The 21,022-nt window shown below is 35.1% G+C and overlaps 1 protein-coding gene and 1 long non-coding RNA gene across 2 annotated transcripts; both read right to left on the bottom strand.

Annotated features, from left to right (window-relative positions):
- Positions 1–502: 502 nt before the first annotated feature.
- On the bottom strand, positions 503–20,096 carry LOC149085374 (translationally-controlled tumor protein homolog). The gene is made up of 6 exons (XM_089233361.1): positions 19,992–20,096; positions 19,809–19,879; positions 16,281–16,462; positions 13,599–13,720; positions 3,169–3,281; positions 503–697 (listed from the first exon to the last, which is right to left on the bottom strand). The coding sequence occupies exons 1-6, from the start codon at positions 20,017–20,019 to the stop codon at positions 695–697; spliced, it is 519 nt and encodes a 172-aa protein (XP_089089487.1). The 5' UTR covers positions 20,020–20,096; the 3' UTR covers positions 503–694.
- Positions 6,370–12,732, bottom strand: LOC149085375 (uncharacterized). The gene is made up of 2 exons (XR_016192836.1): positions 12,614–12,732; positions 6,370–6,684 (listed from the first exon to the last, which is right to left on the bottom strand). It is a non-coding gene; the product is annotated as an uncharacterized LOC149085375 (long non-coding RNA).
- Positions 20,097–21,022: the final 926 nt, after the last annotated feature.

Genomic DNA, 21,022 nt, shown 5'->3' with positions numbered 1-21,022 from the left:
TTCCTTGTTTCCACCAGAAATTTGCCACATCCTAATTTTTCTGCCTCCCAGTTCCGGACCTACTTTGGACATTCTATAAAATTCTATCACTTTCATACAGTTCTTGTCACCACAAACAGCCTGCTATGCGGGTTTCTTTCAGTGTAGATATGGACCGAATGCTTTTTTTTGTAGAAATAGAACATAACGATAGCCTTCTAAAATCCCTTGAACTTTCCATATTTTAACGTAACGAAAAATAAAATGTGAAAAAAAATTATGTAGCACACGGAATAACAATGAAGAAAAAATACCGCAAGGCAGGGGGGAAGTGGTGGCAGGAAAATAGGAAGAGCACTGATACCAAGGCAAAAAATCGGCCCATTGGCAGATGCCAATCGTATGATCACCCGTATCGTTGGAAATTTGAAGTGATTGCTTGTGACTCACCGCTTGACTTGCCGAGCAATCACTCCGTGTGCGGAGGGCCTAACAGATATGATTAATTTTGAAACAAAAGCAATTTTCAATAGCAAAAAATTTGAGGCATTTATTATCTTTTACTGAAAAAAAAACCGTTCTCTCTGCACAAAGCATTTTCAATAACCCACATGGAAAAAAAGAAATAAAGGCACAAACATGATCTGCTGAAGTTTATATATACATCTCACAGAAGAACCATCTCTTGTATGCAGACTTTGGATTCAATGTAGATTTACTGAAAATAGAAAGTTAATTGAAGCAAAAAAAAAAAATCAAACAAAACATTTGTGATCAAGCAAAATTAAAATCAAAATAAAAAATAGAAAACAAGTTCAAAATAAACTTCAGTAATCAAAGTATGATGATAAAAATATATAAATTCCCACATTACTCTAACTCTTTACACTCATCTGATGAACACTAATGGTTTGCAGAGAATGAAACAAATTTAAAGCTTTAAATCAGTTTTGTTCTGTTTTTTATAAACCAATTTTCATGGTGCCAACAAGTAATGTTGAATTTTTTTGATCAAGTTCTATAAAATTAGAAACACTTGTTCAGAAACTAAATCTGAAGACCTATTCCAAGAAATACGGATGTGCTCTGTCAGTCATCTATAGGTAGATGACTATCGCTAGCTACAGAACGCTGGTTCTGTTAATTCCCTAAATTCAATATTCAAATAAAAAGGATCGGCATAACCAGTTTCATTAGTCAGCATTTCAGTTTTTGTAAACTTCAGGACCATTAAAATGTCTAAAATTTCAATTGACCATTTCAGCAATTGTTCATGTTTGTCGCCTATGGCTCCCATGCTTGTTAAAGTTTATTTGCAGCACCCCAGAAAGTCTCCCAAGAATTGCTTAACACCACACACCATGATGTAAGAGCCACAATGCACACTTTGAGAACTACTCACTCACTTATGTGAATATCATTAATATTCATGAAGCATGAAAAATTCATGAAAATATCCAAATTAGTGAAATTTCCATAGGTTGCCCCCTCTGGCCAGTTTTTCTCTGAACAGATAATAGGCTCCATAGACATAATACAAAAACCTCCCCTCTTCAGCGGCCAACCTGTCCACTGCCACTTAATACATATTAAGGAATTAATCACATGATCTGGTATTCCAAAGTTAGCATAAAATGCAGTGAAATCTTGATATACATAATGATACCAGACAAGAAAAAATATCTCTGTTGAGGAATTATAGTTATATCGAGTGGCAATATTATCATCCCGTGTCACAAAATTTATGCTGCTGTTTGCAACTTCTCTAAATTGACATTCTGAGTATCACCAAAGAAAATATGCTTTTGAGTATTTATTCACGGCAAAATATTTTAATTGATTAGTTGACAAAAGAAATTCAGTTAGATCGTAAAAATCACATGTATTACCCCTGTAAATGGGTTTATCGCAACGCACTGTGACGTATCACACAAAATGTAACGACACCGAACACTTTCAGTGATGCCCAATACAGATATTATTAGACATCCTTAGAACCGACAAGTTAAAAAATATATTGAAGGATATTTCACGCGAAAAAATAAAAACAGGACGTTTCAAAATCCTCAAGTAAAGGATATTTGTATCAAGAGAAGCTTAACATTACATACAGTCCAATCCCGCTTCAATGAATACCATTATAGCAAAAATCTCACTTCAAACACTTTTCTAATCCCCTAGAAAAATTTAGGTAGGCACATTTTTAATAACCTGAAATTCCTTTATAATGAAATTTCATTATAACGAAGCAATTTCTACGGTCTCTTGGAGTTAGTTATAACAGGATTCGACTGTACTATAGGCGATTCCAAGCAAGATTTGAAAAAATACCATTGTAGACGGATCTATTGTTACATCAAGTATCGTTATAGTAATGCTTCACTGTATATGTATGTTTTTTGAGCATTGTAAATAGAGAATATGATTTTTGTGACATAGAAAACAGTTATTTTGATATGCCCCCAAAATGTGTTTTTCTTGTCATACAACCTCTATTTGGCAGTCAGCTCCACAGACAGCCAATTTTTTTTGTAGAATGCCAACTGGCAGTCTTAGGAGTTTCACTAATTAAATTTCAAGTCTGAGGAGATCACCCCCTAATTTGCAAACAAAAATTAAGAAAAGACTTTCACACAAGCATCTTTTTCTCATTTAACTTGAATATTCATCATGTATCTGTTATAATGAATATTACAAATGTTTTTGCATTTCTGCATGGCTTCATTATATTGGCTCGACTGTACATAAGTGAGTTTTTACTCTTCATGTCAAAGTGAGGGAGAAAAGATTAAACGCAGTAAGAGAAATATTAATGAAGCCTCGATAATAAAAAAAACCCCTCAAATGTTTTTCTTCCATACATATGGGAAGGGAAAAGAGTCCCAAAGCAGAATATACCTGCGACGTACATTGCAGAACAATCTGGAAGAATTTAAAGAAAAATTTAGAAAATTCTATTATGGGAATTTTTAATGCAGAACATTTCCAGTGAGCAGAGGGTTTGTCGCAGAACAATGCAAAACATTGTTTTGGAGGCCAGGAGCCTCAAGTGCAGAGGCTCATGAAAACGAGATCTGATTAAAAATTTCTAGAGCAGGCATTTCTAGTCAGTTGGGAGGGAGCATGATGCTCCTAAGATGACCCTGGGTTATGTGAAATATTACAAGCTTGTTTTTTATGAATACTTACAACTTTTTCCTCTTCAAGGCCATGTTTAAAAAATATCATAATTGGTTTTTCTTCGCCATTTATTTCACGATATTCCAATAAACAAATTAAACCATCGGGGTTTGAGCTCTCGCCTGAAATGAAATTCAAATATTAAGGTTCAAAAATAAAAAGTCTATAATATAATAAAGCAAAATGCAAGGAGGAAACTACAAAATGCAAACCCGTAACCCACATGCTCCTCCCTGAATTGATATATGCATAGTCAGGTACCGTATACCTTGACCCCACTTGGAGATGGGTAACCCATGGATGTTTCAGGAAAAATGTTAGAAGACAGGTACAGTACACCAGGGCTTGGCAAATCGAGAAAAATCTAGGCGCCAACCAAATATTTGAAAAGCCATGTATATCTTATACACACAAGTTAGTAATCTCACAAATAAAATTTTAGGTGCCAATATCAATGTTTTAGTTCACCTAGTGCCTGGAATTTTCAATTCCTGCAGTACAATTTAAATGTTCCCACAAGCCATACTATGATTATACAGCTTCACAGATGCCTGTGTAGAGCACACAACATATTATGTTTCCCTGTTCTCTATTTGTAAAATAGTTGGGAAATTGGAATAATATCTCTTAACAAATATACAAGAGAAAAATCTTTCAAATCTTTAAACAAATCCAGGTTAGCCGAATTTAAGTTTTCTTATGAAAAGTTTTATATCAGCCATTCAGGGTTCATACATTTCTTAAACAAAAAGTAAGGAGTTTTTAAGGAGTCATGGCAAACTTCATAACTTAAGAGTTTTACAGTGAAAAAAATAGAGGAAGCACAAATGCAAATTTGTTTTGAATCTGCCACACAAACTTTCCTTTGTCTCAAAAATATAGGAGCAGAGTACACAAATTACAACTTTTTCTTTTTGCTACCCAGCATTATAAGAATTCATAAAATAATAAAATCCACATGCAGATAGTCCATACTTTTATAATGTTACCAAAGTGTTTTAAAACACTCAAGTTTTTGTCAAAAGTGTAACTCATTATAGTGTCTCACAAATTATAAAAATTCCAATTATTCATTCATTCCCCTCAATTATTCAAAATAAAAAACTAAAGCTGAAAAGGATTTCCTTTACAAAATTATATTTGTCGCAACTATGTATTCACCACTCTTGGTGAAAGTAGATCAACACATACACAAAAAAAAGTTGTACTATTATGATCTGTTCAGAGTAAAAAAATTTTGTTAAAACTTTTATTTATAAAACTAGATATAACATGAAACCCAAAACTCAAAGGTGTTGGTGAATTTCCACATGTAGTGGCACAATTTTGTGACAGGGATTAGAACTTATCTAGGTCCTCCTTTTTTATTTCAATTTGATTGTCAATTTCTTTGACAATGAATAATTCTTCTTTTACTGTTTTTCTCAATATATTGGACTTCAAAAACAAGGTCGTCTTTTTTTGATTCCCCTTTCTCTGCAAGCATGTCCGCTTCTTTTTTATTCTTCAAAATGTTTCCTTCAATACACTGCTTTTTTTCCTTTAAATTTGCAATATCTTCTTTAACACATTTTCTCTTTTCCCTCATTTCTGATGTTTTTGCTGTTTTTGATTTTCTAGGTATTGAGTGTATTTTTGTCTAGCACACGATGCAGAGAGCCTCAATTGCTTTGTGATGGGAACATTTAGAACCCCACCACACAACCTTATTTGATCATACACCAGTCTTTGTGCAATATATGATTCCTCTCAAATTCTCAACTTCAATGGCTTTGTTCACTGAAAAACCTCGTTCCACAGATGCTTGTCCATGGGACAAGATCAAAATAACCTTGAATAAACTCCAAAGCCTATCATATTTTTTTTCACTCAAGTATAAGAAGAGAAAACTGTCCAATGACATAGTTCTTGGATCAAATGTTTCAAATGCAAACCGATTTCTTTTCACAACTTTTAGGAAATCCTCATACTGGTTAAGAATTTCATCTCCATCTTCATTGGATATTTGTTTTTTTTTGCGACAAATAAGATAGCACTCTTCTGAACTTTGTTTTTGCATTTTCTTGGTATGTCACAATGTATCTTGGGTCTAAACATGATGAATTTCGTACCAACATGTAATTTATGGGACATTTCTCCATAAGTGCCTGAACGAATTTTATTATGAATGTGTGGCATTCATTTTTTAATGTAAGGTGATCTTTATCTGTCACTTTTTTTTGGAACATTTTCTCTTTAAGTACCTGTTCCTCAATAAATCCAAAACTAACATTATGTTTTGGTGAATGTAAGCTTTCAACACTGAAGTCAAATTTACAGAGATTTTCCACAGTTTTGATTGCTTCAATGCTGTCATTCTTCATTATTCTAAAGAGCTTAAGGCACTGTTTTATCATTTTCATTGTGCCTTCAGCAAAAAAAGGCAGCAAGGGTTTATCACTCTGGTAAGCAATCAAGAATGGTTGCAAAATATTTGAAATAGATAAGAACACATTAAATTTGATCAAAATAACATAATTTTTTAAGGCTTCTGAGACGATTGAAAAGGACTTGCATGTCACTTCAGGAAATGTTCCGTTTTCAACTTTTTTTATGTAAGTCACAATATCTTCCCAAATTTCAATTGCTCTCTCAATCGCTGGACAATTTTCAAGCCATCTGATATGGCAAAACTTCCTGGGAAGTTTTTGTCTCGCTGATACTGAGAAAATCCTCCCTCCTTGCAGGGGAATTCTTAAAAATCCAGTATAAACTGCTCAATATAGATGATATAAATATTCCAGTTAGTTGCACATGCTCCTTTCATAAAAGCGTTGTTTAATATATGGAGGCCACAACTTCCAATAATCACACATTGTATTCCATATTCTTTTTGCAAGTCATGCTGCAAATTTTCAAAGAATTTCCAGTTCACTGATGGCCTGGCCCATCCATTCGGATTTACAACAGTTTTGACAAATCCAATTTTCCAGTAGCTTCATAAAAAGAAGAGAGGAGATCAGCCTTTGAGTGGCCCGAGAATGCAGAGGTTAAATACTGAGTCCTGACTTTATCACCTGAGCTCCAATATCTGACGTACATGTCCATTTGTTTTTTTTGGTTTTTACTATTAAGACTTTCATAAAAAAAGAAGAGTATACTTCTCCAGTGCATTAAGCTGTTCTAAAAAAATTGCTTGGTAGTGTGGTGCTATGGTGCTAATCCAAAGTGACACAAGTAGGCAGCTTTCCTCTCTCCACAGCTAAATTTTTTTGCTATTTTGCTGTCAGGAAACATTTCTTGAAAGAGCTTTGAAGTATCTTCACAAGATTTGTACGAGTAATGATGTTTAACACATTTCAATACCCAAAGAATTTCAGCATCCAGTATTCTTTGTTACGAATGAATTCACAGTGTTTTCAGATGTTGGGAGTTCCCCAGAAGAACAAGATAGTACATTTGATGAACATGCTGGGCTTTGTAAGTAATTAGTCATTGTCCCTGCTGACTGCAACTTATTGGTGACAAAACTTTTATGTTTAGCTCCTGAAAAAGAATAAAAACACATTAATGAGCAATAAATCTCGAGATATTTCAAAGAAAAACAAGATACAATAAGAATTTCTTTTCTAAAAGCATTATCTGAAAATTAAAATTTGACAATGGAATTGTATCTTTTAATTTCATCTATTTCTCACAATTTTGCAAATCACAACAACAGCTTTATAACTACAAAAAAATTTATTCAAATTATAATTTCCGGTTAGATATGTAATTCAACACTGAGCAAAAGCAACTTGGGGGGGGGGGGGGGTCATGTATTCTTTCCCTTTGAGGCATAGCTATGAAAAATTTATTCCTAAATTAGGAACCTATCAAACGTGGCCAGGTTTGGAATCCAGAAATTTTTGGGGTGGTACCCCCTCGGGGGGAGGGGGAAGGCCGCCACGATCATAGGCCCGACGAAAAACATTTTCTTGAGGGGAAAAAATAAAAAATTTCCCAGTCAAAGGAAAAGTGCCCCCCCCCCTCCTCCAAGGCAGGTCCTGCATAGCCCTTGAGCAAAATATAATACTGCAAGACATTTGCATCTCTTCTTGAAAAGCAACTACTTCTGACATGAAATTATATAAACAAAGACCATCAGAATTCAACAACTTTTTGATAAGAGGCAACTGTATTTAATTTGTAATTTTTATGCCATCTGGAACTGATGCAGATCTAGAGGGGCGGCGACACGGATCTAGGAGGGGGCCCCCTCCCAAGCGCCGCGAATAATAAGGAAAAAAGAAAAAAAAAATCTGTCTGTCCCATAAAATACGGGACGATCCAACGAACCTACACAATAAATCGCCCCTCCCTGGATCCGCAACTGATCTGGAATGTCCACGTTATATTTTCAATGCAACCGCATCGCTCTTTTCACACGCTACGGATTCATCCGTACAGAAACATTCCATTGGTGGCCGGAGCAATTGCCTACTTCCCGTCCACTGACGCTACAACAGACGGCTGCCGTGGCGTTTCCAAGAACAAAGTGGACTACGTAACAATGAGGCTTTTTGGATAACGTGATATTCTGAGGGCCATACAAGATATCTAATATGGCGACTTCCTGTGCATAAAAGAAACAAATCTAAATATTAAAGAAACAGAAAAAATCGTTTTTTTCTTCTTTTTAATGGGAGCTAGAAGTTTTGAATTTTTTTTTTAACTTCACGTTATCGATCTGCCTGTTTTTCCTTCAAAAAATGCTTGATTAAAGCTTCGGTTCTTCAATGTAGTTTATATGGGCCTATAATTAATTTAAAAACATCCTAAACTATATGGATTGATGCAATTGGATAATATAAGACAACAAGGAGACATTAATTCTCATTTTCCCCGCTTGAGAAGATATAAAAATTTTAAATCAATGTTATTGTACGAATATTCACCTCAAAAAGTGGGTCTAGCTCGTTATTTTATATTTAATTTTCTAGGCTTTGTATCTCTAATAATATTTCAATATTTCAAAAACCAAAGATTCAATTCAGTTTTTAAAATTATTGATGTGGCGGAAAACCCCACTAAATTTCCGCATTTCTATGCTAAGTTCGGCAATTTTAACATTGATATCTATGGGGATCATCCTTTGTATGTCCCTCAGGAGTAATGCTGATGATGACGTCTATTCGAAAAGCCTCATACATGCTTTCACACGCTACGGACATTAAGCAGTACGGAGCTACTCTGAGTGGTTTGGTTGTTAAAAGTTTCCCTACATTTTATTTTATTAAATTGAGTTCTTAGTTCAGTTTATTTTCTCTCTAGATTTTATTTTGAAAATTAGCAAGAATGGCTATCTATAGTGAACTTATTACATTGGCCGAAGCCAGACCTGTACTTTGGGATAAGACTTTAATTAATCATTGTAATTATCCAATCAAATAATGTGACAGACATCCTTACATCTTCTCTTTGGTTAATCGGGTGGATTCTATGAATCCGATCTCTCCTCCTTCGATGGTGGAGTAATCGACAAATAAAACAATTTGATTTCGCTCAATAACTTAACACATAAAACAGCCGATTTCAGACTAAGTGCTGCGATCGTCACGTCTCTCATGTGAAGGAAAAGGCAATTACCTCCGTGTAGATGATCTGCTGTACAGACGGACGAATCTGTAGCATGTGAAAGGAGTGTATCGCAACAGCTTTATATCACGCTGCCAGCACACAGCAGCGACGGTATAGACAGGGTTTATACAAAGTTTTTCAAATGAAAAGTAAGGAATTTTTAAGGAGTCATGGGGGCCACGCCCCTCTCCGGAAAAAAAATTACACCACTAGACTAAAAACAAAAGAATCCCGCATGGAGAGATAAATCACTGTAAACTGTTATATTATACTAAAGAAAATATTCTCATAAGCTGCAAATAAACTAATAATTTTTTTTCAAGGCCATCATACCATACAATAGTTTTTTTTACGAAGCCACAAAATACATTTTAACTTGTCACATTTAGCATTGTCACATTATCCACATGTCTATTCATTAAAAGGATAAGTTCTGATTTGCAATAGTGCTGGTGACTTGCTAGTTTCAGCACAGATTTCATCACTCAAGTGATCCGTAATTGTGCCACTGATCACTTAAGATACCTGGGAATATTCCGAGGGTAACTTGAGTGATCTAAAACCGTACTGGAGGGTCGCTTAAGATTGTGCCACATATCACTCAAGGATCTCTAAATGCGCCACGGATCGTTTATGTGTTCTGGAACTGTGTCGCGGGTTACTTAAGTGATCTTTGAATGTGAAAGTTATCCGAGACCTACTTCAGTGATCTGAAAATGTAGCAAGGGCCACTTAAATGCTCTGGAATTGTGCCGCTTAGCTCATTTTTACAAAATTAGTTTTGAGGGGCCAAGCCACATCAGATAACCTTCAGGGCCACATTTGGTCAGTGGGTCAAGGGTTTGCCATATATGGCTTAAAGGTGGGTCGCAATGAATTTCTCAAAAAAATTTTGAGTTCTTACCCTTCAAATGGGGCCATTCAAGTATTACGTCATCGATTGGGGGGGGGGGGGGTGTTTCAATTTGCTGACTTGATGACAAGGTGGGGAGGGGGTTTGGATAATGCTTACGTCATCAACCACGTTTTATGAAAATATGAAATATTTTTAATGGCCTCTTACTCTGTACACCAAAAACAAGAAAAACCTTTCGATAGTTTATGGGCAATTGAAGTAACATCCCCCCTATTGATAAGTGCCCTACAGAGCCACTTTAGTGATCTCAATGTTTCGCGGATCCAAGTGATCTGGAAATGTGGCACGCATCACTTAAATAATCTAAGAATGTGCCACATGTAATTTGAGTGAAGTAGAACCGCACTGCTTGCCACTTAAGTGCTCTAAAACTACGTCACGTCACTCAAGGGATCTCTAAATGTGTCACGGATCGCTTAAGTGTTCTGGAACTGTGTCTCGGGTCATTTAAGTAATCTGAAAATATGCCACGGGCCGCTTAAATGTTAAATTATACCATGGGACACTTAAGTGATCTGTAAATGTGCCGCTTAGTTCATTTTTACAAAATTAGGTTTGAAGAGGGCAGGCCGCATCAAGTAACCCCCAGGGCCGTATTTGGTCCTCAGGCCAAGGAACTTTGTGATTTATCATTATATGCCTAAGAGGGTGGGTCGCAATGAATTTATTAAAGATCAATTTTGTGTTCATAGCCTTCAAATAACATTGAAATGAACAGAAATTGATTATAATAACAAAGGTATTTTCTTCCGAAATTTCAATTAAAAAAAAAAATTTTTTTGCATTAAAAAAATAAATGTTTGATCTTGGGAGGGGGCCACAAGCCTTCCCCCTCCCCTTGTACGCCTCTGATCCCACCAATATGCATTAGGTTTCAGAGAGGGCAGTGCTGATGAAGACATTTTGCTGATGGGGGGGGGCCCCCATCAGTGTTTTGCTTACTTTTGCTGACGAGGGGGGGAAGGGGATCAAAAATAGCTAAAAATTTACTTACGTAATACTTGAACGGCCCCAATTGATCATTTGATCACTTTTGTCGCACCACGGTCATGTTCTGCACATGTCTAATTAGACCGGGACCTACAATTTATTGCCAATTCCGAACGGCAGGTTTGTTTTTATACTCATCGAGTGGTTGGTGCACTAGCCCCTCGATGGGGGACTCCCTGCGGTAGCAATTTTTACTGCTGTCATGTCGCCGTTTCTGTTCAGTGTCAGAAAAGTTTTCTGACAAGGACGAACCGGGTATCGAACTTGCAACACCTCTAAACATCCTTTGGTACTTTAGGCAAGTATCTTATCGACCTGGGCTACCGTGCCCGAAATTGATCATGACAACATATATAATTTGTTTTTTTAATGTAAAAAAACATTTTTTTAAATTAACATTTCCAAAGAAAATTTTTTACGAAATTCATCATGAAACATAAAAAGGTATTTTCTTTCGAATTTTTTTTTTTAAATTTAAATTTTTTAGTTTTTAAAAAAAAAAAAAAATTTTGTCTGGGTGGAGGAGCCTCCCCCCTCCCACGTATGCTTCTGATCCCACCAATATGCGTTAGGAGGTAGGGGGGCAGTGCTGACGAAATTTTTCTGACAGGGGATCAAAAATGGCTACAAATTCACTGACGTAATACAGGGTGATCAGCGAATAAGCCCTTATTTCAAAATTAAATATCTCTACAACAAAGATCAATAGAATTATGCGGTAAACGGTACGTTTATTAGTAAAACTAAGAATGTTGTACAGAAATTTCAAACATTTAGTAAAAACAAAACTGGAGATTTTTGGGTTCCGAAAATACTCATTTGTGTGAAGAGAAACCACTGCATTCGCCTAAAGTTACTGCATGGGCTGCGGTATGCGCCATGTGTGCTGACAAAGTGTTCCAAAATTGTAACGTAACGTTCAGTAGTAATCGTTTCTCGCACGAAGAAGGGGCCGATAATGCCTCTGGCGCATACTGCAGCCCATGCAGTAACTTTAGGCGAATGCAGTGGTTTCTCTTCACACAAATGAGGATTTTCGGGACCCCAAAATCTTCAGGTTTTTTTTTTTTAATTTTAAAAAATTAAAAAAAAACTAAATTTTCGAAATTTCTGTACAACATTCTTACAGTTTTGCTAATAAACGTACCGTTTACCGCATAATTCTATTGATCTTTGTTGTAGAGATATTTAATTTTGAAATAAGGGCTTATTCGCTGATCACTCTGTATTTGAATGGCCCCTTATTCTTCATACACGCGAGAGCACGTTTTGATTGGTTAGCGCGAGCGGAAAATAGCATGCTTTATGTCTTTTTTTGTGAGAGCAAAATATGCACGTAAAACGATAATTGTTTGCGGAAACTCAAAAAACGAATGTCGGAAAATAGGGAATTCCGCAAAAATACGCAGAAATCACGTCTGTACATGTGGTTTATTCAACATTATTTTACAAATATTTAGCTTTACACAAATGCAGAATAATAATTAATTCCATCAATCAAATAACAGTAGATTATAATAGACTGCAGAGATTTAATAAATAGCTATCAAGGGAAAAGATGCAAAGGATTGAACAGTGATCCTCACGAATCAAATTACGCACCTCTTTTTAGACTTCGCTTCTTTTACAAAATTGATCTTGCCAAATTATTAATTTTAAATTTGATAATTTTTGTCGCACCATGGGCATTTTATGTGCAGAAAGACAGAAACCTATAGTTTAGAACCGCGAATCCGAACGGCTACTATTTCATTATTCAACGGAAGGTTCTTACTACATGTACAGCCGGCTAAATAACATATTTCATTAATTGCTGCTCAATGAATTGCACACAGACTATTTCTAAATAGTCTATTCAACTAAAATCACTGAAACACACGATTTCTATATAAAATGTTTTCTTTGACAATCTTAATCTTTAGTAAACAGAAAATAAAATGTAAGACTTACCTTTCATATGCTTTCTAACAGCGGATTCACCCATGTTGGATACGTCGAATATTTTGTTGCAAATTCCCCATTTCGCTTTAAAGCGGTCACTATCTTGCAGCAGCCATTCTTTATACTCAATTTTCTGCAACCAAGTTTTATTAAATGCACACTTTCCACCAGGCATATTTGAGAACAAAACCCGAGTTGAGATCGGGTATAAAAAGAAAAATAACTACATACGTAAATCAAAGCAGGACATCACTCAGAAAGCTGACCTTGACCTGAGTGGGTTGGATTGTTAATGACCCTACACACACATAGCCACATTGGATGTTCTAATTCCCCTTCCCTGCTTCCAGGTTTCTTATTACAAAAGATTTTTTTTTCTTTTCTCCCTTTTTATTTGGGAAGGAGGGGATGCTTTCAGAAATAATGTTTGCTGTTTCCCCCCCCCCCATTTGACTTTTTCCCCTATCACTTTGAGTCAACTTTGTATATTGTTACAAAAAAATAGATCACGACTCTTAGTGTGGCTGATCATCAAATATGTGGTGTAAAATTACAGCCCCATTGCCATATACGTAAAACACATCCACCTTTTTAAATGTACCATATCCAAACCACAAAATTTTATGTAAGTCAGTCGTCACCTGTGATGAATAAAATGTATGGCAACATGCCTTTAATATTTTCACATTAAATTGCATTATACCGTCTAAATATAGCTATCTCAAACCTGTCCCCAAAAGAAGTTATTGACTTGGCGACTGGAGAATTTTCTGTACTCAAATATAAAAATCTAGTTTTCTGTATGTAAAGTAAGTACTCGTCTGCATTGCATACCCACTATTCAGCGCAGGTTGCTAGAACCTCCAGGTCTACTCACAAAACATGTTCATAACGCCCTCCAGCCAACAGAGAATAAACAATTAATTTATATTATCAGAGCTCAAGAACCTTCACATTTTTCTACTAAAGTAACAGATTAAAATAAATTGCTTACCCATAAAGAACTGCATATCACCGATTTTAGGCAAAACTTTTTTAACAGCCTCTGTAAATTTAGTTTTCGCTTCATTGATCTCGGATTCAGATTTGCCCATGTCTTTCCACTTATCTTGCAACCTTCAATTTAAAAACAATAAATTTCAAAATGTGCACAATGTTATTTTACTTTTTCATTCACATGATAGAACTCCTATTACCCAGATATCAAGAGATATGACAAATTTTTAAAAAGCTAAATACAGTAAAGGTAGTGCAAGTTGACCAGTAATAATGGAATAATTTTCTGAGTAATTTACAAAAATGTTGAGTCCTGTATAACCCAGGGCATGACAAATTAAAAAAGTTAGGTACCAGCCAAATTCCTACAAAGCCAAACATGGTTACCCTTCCAAAGAGAAAAAGTGTGTTCAAAAATGTTTTTTCTTCCATTTTTCTGGGATTTGAACAGTTTTTATATATTTTTTTCTCTTTGAACAATAGAAGGGATCATTATGAAAATAAACTTTTGTCATCCTTAAGACTAATTCAGCAAATACACAAGACAATTCTAGATGTCAATACAAATTTACTAGTAGCCATGGCAAACTGGATTTGTCAAGTCTAGAGATAATTTTATTGTCTCTCTCATTATTGTTAAAAAACAAATCAAACAAAAAAAAAAAAAGAAAACAGTAAACATAATAGGTTATTTATGATTTGCACAAATGTTGGTATTGATGAATCTGGTGTATGAAATGAGAGTAACCATGATTAGAGCAAAAAAAAAAAAAAAAAACAATATGGAAAAATAACATTTTATTATGGGCAACAACTGGAGGAATATAAATGTATCAACCTCCCAAAGAATATTCAACACTTTAAAAAAGACAATCTTTACCTATTACCAAGAGATCCCCAAGATCTGTGTGGGGGATTGTATTGTTATATATGTATATTATAATAAATCTATTATTTCTGGAAGGATTATAAATAACTTGAGATTAATTCTTATTGTTTGAGATTCTCCAACAATTTATAATAGTCGTCCTTCCAGAGCATATTCTCAAGAATATTCTGTCCCCCATCAAAAAGGAAAATTGAAGTTTGTAACCCACAATATTTACAACTTTAAAAGCAAGAAAATGAAACTAACATGCCTGAAAAAAATTTGCTAAAATGGCTAAAGAACTAAAAGAAATAAAGAGTGGCGTAAAACCAAATTGTGTGTACATTGAAGAAAATAACAATTCTGTATCTTCTTTTAGAAAAAAAAAAAAATGAAAGTGATAAGAATAACTTCCTTTGTCTTATTTAGTATAGTTTGATTAAACTGGTTTAATATTTTGCTTTGAACTTATTTCTGAAAATTTATCTAATTTCAAAAAAATTGTCAAAAAAAGGTTTTCAAAATTTTAAAACCTCTCGCTATGATCAAGAATATTCTCAAACTAAAAATTGTTTTAAATGTTTCAAGCAATGAACACTGAATTGTTTCATAATATAACCAAAATGAATAAAAATTTTCATTATTTAACCACTTCACGTACAATCTTTAGGCAAGAAATCTGGATTATCTCTATTTGACAAATCAGCGATAAATCTGGTAATCTTCTCCTAACCTAACCGCACATTAGAAAAATGGGAGAGAAAATATAAAAGGAAAAATTATAACACATAAGGTAGATAATAGAGGGAAAGGACAAGCAACTTTCATAGAAATAAGGTTATTATTAAGCTTTGTGATGAAGAGAGAAAAGAAAACAGAACTTGTTTGAATTGATTCCACTGGTGTTTAGATACAATATTATGCTCATGATCATAAAGAGGCTAAGAGAAAAATCAATATTCTACATTATTCTAAAATTTTTACATCCAGGAAATTATTCTTGTTTTCTGAGAATATATTCTGACCTCATCTAGTCAAGTCCGAGTGCAATCGTGTAGTCCTTCCTTGAAAAAAGGATTCAGACCAGAGCTTGTCAAATCCTAGGTGACTAGAAAATCTGTATCTATGCCTACATAAAATTTTCTATACAAAACTGTAAAATTTAAATCTAAGGAGGATAGTTTCCTGATTTCATAACAGAAGTCTTTCAATATGAGAAGAGGTTTATATTAAACCCAGATAAGTAATTTTTCAAAGTAAACACACTATATATGTGACCAGTGGTTTGACGCAGGGCCCCTAGTCAGACTTTTCATGGGCCCTTCTACAATTCATAGAATGAAAAAACAAAACATGATGAGAACTGCCCTGGGCCACAGCCCTGTCAGCCCCGCCCTTGTGGGGACCATGGTGTCAACCTTTAACTCGAGCCCTTTCTATGGCAGAGTCCCTTAGGTATCTTTTTTAAATGTACTGATTTCATTATCTTGGAACAGCCATGCAACACTTGGGAAGTTACATGTGGAGCCCTAAAGACACTGCAGAACACAGGTCAAGAACATCCGTATTCGACAATTTTACATTGGATCAATATTTTCCCCATGTGTTAGTATTTCACCAAATCATGTGGATATTCACGTTAACCAACCAATAAAATCTTTAAAAATCCATATTTTCAAAAAAATATTGCAGAAATTTATTTTACAAAATTTATGTAATACAAAAAATTCTTGGCAAAATACTACTTAAATTTCAAATTTATATTCTATTTAAGACCTCAGAAAAAATACTTGTTTAACAGAAATAACTTACGCTTTTGTATATCCCTTTAAATATGTTTTATAGTCGTTCTTTGAGAACCCTGTTTCAATCAAACGTTGATTCAAAACTAGATCTAATCCAGACTGAACAGCATCATCTGTACCTTCATCAGCTTCTTCTTGAGATGGATTAGCACCATCAAGCTGAATATCACCAAGTGTCCTAGATACATGCTAGAAAATACACAAACCAGATCAAAATGACCAAGTTGAATTGAAGTTATGGTTAGTGTTATTCCTGAGAAAGCACTTGACTGCTTTGGATTAGATTTTCATTTTAGTAGCACAAGGACCTGTAAGGTCCGAAAAATTATATTGTTATAATATAATTGAACAATTTCTTTAAAAAAATGACTGATCAGTTTTGTAATACACTGTATAAAACTACCATATTTGTTACATGCACATCTATTGCCTTAAGTAGAATTTTTTTTATACACGACATACAGCGAAGTCAGATGCGATGGTGTCAAATACCTGACATTTCAGAGAAAGGCATGAAAAAATTTCATAGAAACATCCCATAGTACAGAAGACTCATTAACTCGACATGTGGATAACTCGACTATCCGGATAATTATCGTATTTAATTCTGCGTGATGGATGTATGCTGCTTAACATGCGGGGATACAATATTGTAAAGAGCATGTCTTACCGTTTAACTAAAAACAGCCTGTATAACTAAATAAGTTCTTTGTTACAGCCAGGAGGCAGAATTATAAATCTGATTTTTGATGCCATTCCATTTTTAATACCCATGCCTAGACTCAAACTCAAGTTTGTCAAAAATCTGAAATGTTGTGTTACACGACATTCTGATTGACCAAACAATACTTACCCCCTTATAATCACTACCTCATGATAATTCTGTGATTATGAATGAATTTAAAGAATTAATTCCTCTCACAAAATCAGATAACAAAGTTCCTATAAGTAATATCACTTTTAATCAAGAAAATGAATTGCAGTACTCTGTAACCTGTTAATGATGGTAGAGCATGAAACCTTATTTTAATGGATTGTAGATATATTTAATCTGATATTGAAATAAAGTCATTCATAATTATCAGGGATGGGAAGTGACAGTCCATTTTGTAATAGTAAAATCCAGGATTCTGAGCAGTCAAATATAACATTTGGAGCAAATATTTATAAATTAGAACAGCAAAATCAACAAGAATATTTTCGTTAACCTCCCCCCCCCCCTTTCAAAATAAAACTACACTGTCTTTTGTTATCAAGCATCTTTTCATCAGCATGTTTTTTTGTTTTTGGTGTTTCAGGCTTTTGACATCTTGTTTGAAAGAGCGGCCGTCATAAAATTTTTTGCACCAGTCTATTTAAGATGATTTTTGCTTACTGAGAGCACTATTTGCTGTCTGGAACAGCAACACTTCAAATGGGCTAAAAATTTTCTATAAGTGTTTAATTTTTTTATACTAGGAAAGAAATTGTTGTAAAATAGGAGAGAATTTTAGAGAAATCAACATAATGTTTGGCGATCTGACACTAATTCAGCAACATTGGCGATTTAACGTTCGTTATTTGACGAAGTTTCTAAATTAGCATCTGTAATTTGGCAGACACACGCTTTATACTCCCGGAATGGAAATTTTTTTCACGAAACATGGGATTTGACGCAATGAAGATCGACTACAGCAATTTCTGCTGTTTCCATAGAAACTGACTCACATTTGCTAGTTTTAATGCTGAGACCATTACAAACCCATCTTCAGTTGCAAGATCACAGATATTATCGGGGTTTCGCGATGGAAAGTCCGATGAGGGACCCATAGTTTAAATAAGGCGATAGTTTAAGTACAGTGGAATAAAACTTGCTTTTCACGGCAAGCAGGAACAAAAAGTTTTTGCCATCCTTTCAGAAATTTTAGACATACTGAAGCAAAATTCGCTATTTGACGCAAAAAAATACAAAAACACTACTGGAGCAGGATAGCAGTTAATTATTGCTGTACGGTGGAGAAAAAAACAGGTGAGCGGTGAAAAAGCTTTTATTTCCCCTTTCTCCTCCGCAAGGTTACAGTAGACTACACTTCTTGGCACCAAGAAGGGTGCTTATATTGCTTTTTCACCAAGGAATTTTTTATCTAGCTTAAACCCTGACTCAACCAAATAATAAAGTAGTGGTTCCTAAGGTGTCCAAGTCTTGAAGAGTGTCCCGTCAGATTTGCTGAGAAACCTTTCAATAGCCATACTTTCTAACACTAAAACCTTTTTAATAATTGTGTTGCGTTATGATGCAGAATCTTAAAATATTTTAGTTGTAAAATTTATATTTTAAAATTGTCAATAAATGATTTATGGGATGTCAGGACCCCCGGCACAAAAAAAAATTTGAGCGAAATGTACATTCATTTTAACAATTTGTTTGATATAGATTCAGATGCAATTTTTTATATTGAATTCCTGATGGTGACATGAAGTATTTTTTAAAGATTTCTGAAAAACCAATTTCTATTCTGAAAATCCGGGGGGCCACGACACCTCAGACTTACATGAAAAAGAAAGTTGTCATTCTTTAGTGCCATACACTGATTTAATTGTTAAGAAACAAATAAAACAAACCAAGATTATAATAGAAAATGGTACAAGTTCATAACCAATTAATACTTCAAACCTAGGTTTATCCAATATTGCTTGGCGAGATCTATATATATGCAAGGAAACAAGGGCAAAATTTGAAACACATGTTCAACACCCATGAAATTTCGTGAAGGGTTCATTTTTCAAACCGTGCTTTTTGTGAAAGGTCCCAAAAACTGACCCAAATTTCAGCTGGACAGACTCCTGTTCAATGCTTTTAAAATGTCTTTTTAGATGTCGGTTTGTAACCAGGTTGGAACAGCATTCAAAAGACATGAACAATGTGAATGAGAAAAGAACATTCCCTCTAAGTCCCTAGACAAAGTAATGCACTAGTCTCTTGTACAATTACTGGCTGTTCCCATGCAGTAAGATCTTAGAATATAACATGGGGAAAATACAACAAACTCAGCCAAACAGATTTATAAGAACATAACTTCAGATGCCAACATCATAAATAGCTGTTAATGTACATCAGTTTCCCAAATTTTCATTCCATCAATTGCTTTTCAGTTTTTTTTTTTCTTCTCATCGCCCACCAACTCAAGCCAACAAATAGGATCCCATGCTGAACACCAAGCTTCTACCGCCCCCAAGGAGGCGATATTGCCCACTTTGGGAAACACTGATGTACATGAATATGAAGATACTTTATCAGCTGCTGATCTCACATGTGAGTTATCAAACATCTCCACCCTCAAATTTAAAGGGAAATAAAATCGCAATTTGTATTTCTAATGTTTCGTTACTATTCAAATGGTGGGCACATTTAGATATCGCTCAATAAAGCAAAATCCGATGACAACTCCCATTTCTTAACGTCACATTCAACTTTTCCAGGAGGAATAATTATGTCATCTCGTCAATTTCAGAGGCAATCGCCTTTAAAATTTGACATTAACAAAAACACACTCACCCGGCATTCCACTTCATACAGACAATCATCTATGATTTTGTATTTGGACGAGTCCGTGAACATCTCGTCTCCTTTTAAAAAAAAAAAAGCGATTATGAATACATATAAACATCGCAAAAAATCAAACTAGGAATACAAATAATATGGAATAAAAAAAGTAGAAGATGTAAATAAAATTTTAACCTGTCAATATATCTTTAAAAATCCTCATAATTTATGATGGAGATAGAATGAATCCGTACAATTAACTAGGACACAAGGATCCGACGTGAACAGTTCCGTGCCGGAGAAAGAAAGAAAGCTAACACGGTTGACCAAGGCTTAAAAACATGCTGTTCTCGTGGTAGTAGTATCAGTTCAGCAATCTGAACTTGCTTACAAAAATATGATGAAAGCTTCATTTGCAAGATCATAAAAAAAAATTTGACGTTACATAAAAATTCATATTTATAAAAATATTTTTAAGTCCTCGTATATTATCTAAAAGTTTCTTCGTCAACGAAAACTCATACTCTATGCACTCTGACCATATGACCTTTATTTACAGGACACTCCCGTAAGGCTGTATCCGGCTTAGAGGAGAAATAACTTATATTTCTTCTCGATGGTATCCAGTGGTTTCTCGGAGGCCCTACCAGATAAATTCTAGAAAAGTTTAACTAGATTTCATTTTCGTTAGGGATTGAAATTTTCTAGAATTTACTTGGTAGGGCCTCAGAAAAACTACTCGGCCCGGAGGCCAATGATGCTCTTAAGACGGCCCTGTCTCGAGGCCCCCGGGCCGTGCCCGAGTGGGCCCATGCGTTAAGACGGTACTGGTTACTTTGTTCAGCCCAAACTTCAAGAATTGTGCATCATCGTTGAAATTAAAGCTTAAGCCCCCTGAGGTTAAAAAAAAATCTACAGAGAGAAAAAAACAACCCCTTCCCAGTGCCGTCTTAACGAATGGGCCCACCCGGGAGTGGCCCGGAAGCCTCAAGAGTAGAGGGGCCTCACAAAAATGAGATTTAGTTAAAATTTTCTAGAATTTACTTGGGTAGAGCGTCCGAAAAACCACTTGGTCCGGGGGCCCATGATGCTCTTAAGACGGCCCTGCCCCTTCCTCAGGACCGTAGCGTGCTTTCTCGGGAGCAGTCTTTTCTTGGAGCCTCCTTGAAATGGTTATGCTCAGAAAAAGGAGTTACAACTGCCCTTCCCCCCATTCGGCTCGTTGC

This window comes from Pholcus phalangioides, unplaced genomic scaffold (assembly GCF_987345545.1).
Source record: "Pholcus phalangioides strain wild (caught in Gottingen) unplaced genomic scaffold, Ppha-v1.0 ptg000007l_1, whole genome shotgun sequence".
NCBI lineage: Eukaryota > Metazoa > Arthropoda > Arachnida > Araneae > Pholcidae > Pholcus > Pholcus phalangioides.
Note: the sequence above shows the minus strand (reverse complement) of the source record. Positions and strands in the feature narration are given on the sequence as shown.

Bases quoted from the DNA above. Each gene is read 5' to 3' on its own strand.
- LOC149085374 (XM_089233361.1), bottom strand. From the start codon at position 20,019: ATGAGGATTTTTAAAGATATATTGACAG. The intron at 16,463-19,808 runs GTGAGTGTGTTT...TGTATTTTCTAG, and splicing joins TGTATGAAGTGGAATGCCGG to CATGTATCTAGGACACTTGG. The intron at 3,282-13,598 runs GTAAGCAATTTA...ATTTCATTTCAG, and splicing joins TGATATGCAGTTCTTTATGG to GCGAGAGCTCAAACCCCGAT.